A 3,523-nucleotide genomic window follows, 5' to 3' on the forward strand; every position below is an offset into this window, starting at 1 on the left:
ATTCTGACAAAATAGAAAGATACATACTAATATACGTATATATACTTATAATAAAAGGAGTGGTGAGAACTGAGAAGAGATAAAAATTGAGTAGATCTCTAGATATTGTTTTGTTAGAACTATTATCTAGAAAACGGACAAAGATCAATTTTGTCATAGTCAACTGATATTGGACTAGTTTGTCATTTAGATACATGAATTTAAAAACCAAAAATATATTATTAGAAAACATATATATATATGTGTAGACTGTAAAATTTATGGTAAATATATATAGATTTATTACGGAAGCCAGAATATATAGACATTGACAAAGTTAGAAAAAATGGATTTCACATAAATTTGGAATTAGGATAACACATATATAAATGTGTGCATGTAAGACCATACGTTGAATGTGTGCTTGCCAAAAAAATTATCAACGAATCAATTATTCATATGTGTTAAACTTACTAACACATATAAATGTGTGCATGTTACGTGTTTCGGTATATATACATATAATATATCTCTGTCTATTTGTGATGGGGCTTTTTTTTTTTTTGTGGTCTGATTCAAATTAGGATAACGATAAAGTTTTGTTTGTTTACACCGGTTGCTCTTGTGATGAATAACGAGTAATCATCTCTCGTCACACAAAATGAAGTCTCGTTACGCTTCATTGTAACTATACTACACAAAAAGAAAAAAGGAAATGACAAATATGGAAATCAATAAATTGCAATGATTTCTTTGCATCGGCTTTTCGGGAATGGAAAAGATACGTAATGAACTTCTCATTTGTCCCCGATTAGGTTGTGGCTATGCGTTACGTGCACTATTCACCCGGAACGAGAATTAATTATATGGGATTGTGTTGGTACCATATGTTTCATTTGCTTTTACATCCAAAATTCCATATAAGAATATATAGTACGTATAAACTTAATATACCTATGACATCTCTTGGTTGATATCTTGTGATTGAATTTTTTTTTTTTTTCCTACATCACCTTTCTTTACACTTATTATCTAGATAGATATCCACTTCGCAAGCCTTATTTATCTCTTTAGTTTAAAAAAGGAATTAACGTTCATATACACAGTTGGCTTTAAGACCCCAAATAGAAACAGGACGAAATCGTTGAGTCGTTATCATCAAATCGAGAAACCACGAATCTCACTAAAAACAAAAATCAAATTCATCATGTGTCATTGTTACAAAAAAACACACAAACATATATAAGTAACGTACGCCTTTTATGTAATTAAATAAATGTATATAATATATAAGCTTAATAATTGGGAGAAAGGAGACAAAACCGTAGTATGTAGCAATGCAGTGCAGCCGTTTTGTTTTTTTTTTTTTTGAGCTACGACATACTCCACGCACTCATGACCCTATATAGTCCAGAATCAGAAATGTACGGCTACTATTTACGTGGTATTTATCGTCTTACAATTTATATATTTTGTAATCAATAAATGCAAAAACAAATCACTTCTAATCGATTGGGCTTTTTAAAGCCCATACTTATTAAAAATCAAACTAATCCCAAAAGCCCACGCTAATAGTACGATGTCGTTTAAGTCGGTTTGGGTTGACTCCGTCTCTGAGTAGTTTCGTTTCTTAGCAAAACAATGTTAGTAGCAGTGTCATCTTCATCTTCTAGATCCTTCTCTTCTTCAATCGGAAAGGCTTATTCGCTTTCTAGATCCTCGATTCCTTCGTTTTCTCGTTTACCAGTCCGATCAATGGCCGATTCTGCATTCAAGAAAATCCAGATCCAAAGAGATGACACCGTAAAGCTTCGATCTTTTTATACATAGTAGTACCCTGAATCGTATAGAAAAAATTTCAGATTTCTCATTTTGATGGTACAGAAACTGGGAATGAGAGTAAGAGGTGTTGATAGTTTTTAGTCTTTATCAGATTTAGTTGTAGAACTTGATTAATTTTAAGAGGGACTAGTGTGGTTAATTTTAGTATTTGGCTATTTGTTTTGTATATGTGATTCTTCTATAAGGCTTGATTTTACTGAATGAAAAACTTATATACACACTGTGATGATATGTTTGGTCAGACGTTTGATGCCTATGTGGTTGGTAAAGATGATGCACCTGGGATTGTGGTGATTCAAGAATGGTGGGGTGTTGACTTTGAGATCAAGAACCACGCTATGAAAATCTCTAAACTTGAGCCTGGTTTCAAAGCCCTTATACCCGAGTGAGTTGCCTCGAGGTTCAGTTTTGTTAAAAAAGTATGGATCTTTTTTGAGTATCTTCTTCTTACAGACGTTTCTTATTGTTTGTAGCTTGTATCGAGGAAAGGTTGGTTTGGATACTGCTGAGGCGCAGCATCTAATGGATGGTCTTGACTGGCCAGGTGCCATTAAGGATATACGCGCTTCTGTTAATTGGCTTAAGGCTAATGGCTCCAAGAAGGTGCCAAAACCTTTGAACTAATTGCCTTCAGTTTCTATTAGAAGGCAGATCATTTATAATTGGGGTGACAGGTTGGTGTGACTGGAATGTGTATGGGGGGTGCACTAGCTGTAGCTAGCTCTGTTTTGGTACCAGAGGTGGATGCTGTTGTTGGATTCTATGGAACCCCTTCCTCGGAGCTTGCAGATCCAGCAAAAGCCAAGGCACCTATTCAGGCCCATTTTGGAGAGCTTGACAATTTTGCCGGTTTCTCTGATGTCACGGTATGTATACTCATATCACTACATTTACATTTCCAATAGCGTGAAAGTTTACCTGAGATCATGAATCCAAGGATTATTACAACCATTGCAGGCAGCGAAGAATCTCGAAGAGAAGCTCAAAGCTTCGGGAGTAGCAAACGAGGTTCACATCTATCCAGGGAACGGGCACGCGTTCTTGAACAGGAGTCCAGAAGGAGTGAGCAGAAGGAAAAGCATGGGACTTTCTGATGAAGACGAAGCCGCTGTGGAGCTTGCTTGGTCTCGCTTCAACTCCTGGATGAAACATTACTTGGCTTGAAAGCTTTCTTCTCTGAGACAATACTTCATTTTAAGCCCCGTCTCAAATAAGGACATTACTCTTTAGGACTCTTGTCTTGTCTGAATCAAATAAAGGTGTATCTTTGCTTGTGGAAAATGTTCGAACCTTTTTTTTAATAAAATTCCAACTGAATATCGATGTGTGTCTCTCCTCTCGTCTTTGTGTTTGTAACGAGTTAAACTGATATCGATATGTAGATGTAGTTTAACCGCCAAAGTCTGTTATCATCTTGTAATAAGTGCTCAATTATGAATACATGGGGGAACCATCCATAGCATTTACTGGACAATGTGAACTCAATTTAAGCCCCAATGTTAAGCTCCTCTTATCATATCAACAAGAATTCGAAAATGATAGGACAACTGATCGTTTCCTTTCGTTATTTATAAATTTTAAAATAGCACGTGTTTCAGTATTGTCTCTATGAATTTTTTTTTAAAAAAATTTTGGTTTGTCGGCAAAGAGTATTTGTAAATGTGTGTATAAAGTATTAATGTATGCATAAAGTCTAAAAGTC

General features: G+C 35.2%; 2 protein-coding genes across 2 annotated transcripts in view; both read left to right on the forward strand.

The window, feature by feature from the left end:
• LOC104749608 (protein usf) lies at nt 1,590-3,154 on the forward strand. Its single transcript, XM_010471275.2, has 5 exons — nt 1,590-1,782; nt 2,064-2,206; nt 2,295-2,424; nt 2,496-2,687; nt 2,779-3,154. The coding sequence occupies exons 1-5, from the start codon at nt 1,621-1,623 to the stop codon at nt 2,983-2,985; spliced, it is 834 nt and encodes a 277-aa protein (XP_010469577.1). The 5' UTR covers nt 1,590-1,620; the 3' UTR covers nt 2,986-3,154.
• The window catches only part of LOC104753320 (protein usf-like), a 3,344-nt gene continuing 3,083 nt past the window's right edge, over nt 3,263-3,523 (forward strand). The window contains exon 1 of the mRNA XM_010475590.1: nt 3,263-3,319. Within this exon, the coding sequence (XP_010473892.1) occupies nt 3,263-3,319 (57 nt within the window). The remainder of the gene's footprint in view (nt 3,320-3,523) is intronic.

This window comes from Camelina sativa, chromosome 16, assembly GCF_000633955.1.
Source record: "Camelina sativa cultivar DH55 chromosome 16, Cs, whole genome shotgun sequence".
NCBI lineage: Eukaryota > Viridiplantae > Streptophyta > Magnoliopsida > Brassicales > Brassicaceae > Camelina > Camelina sativa.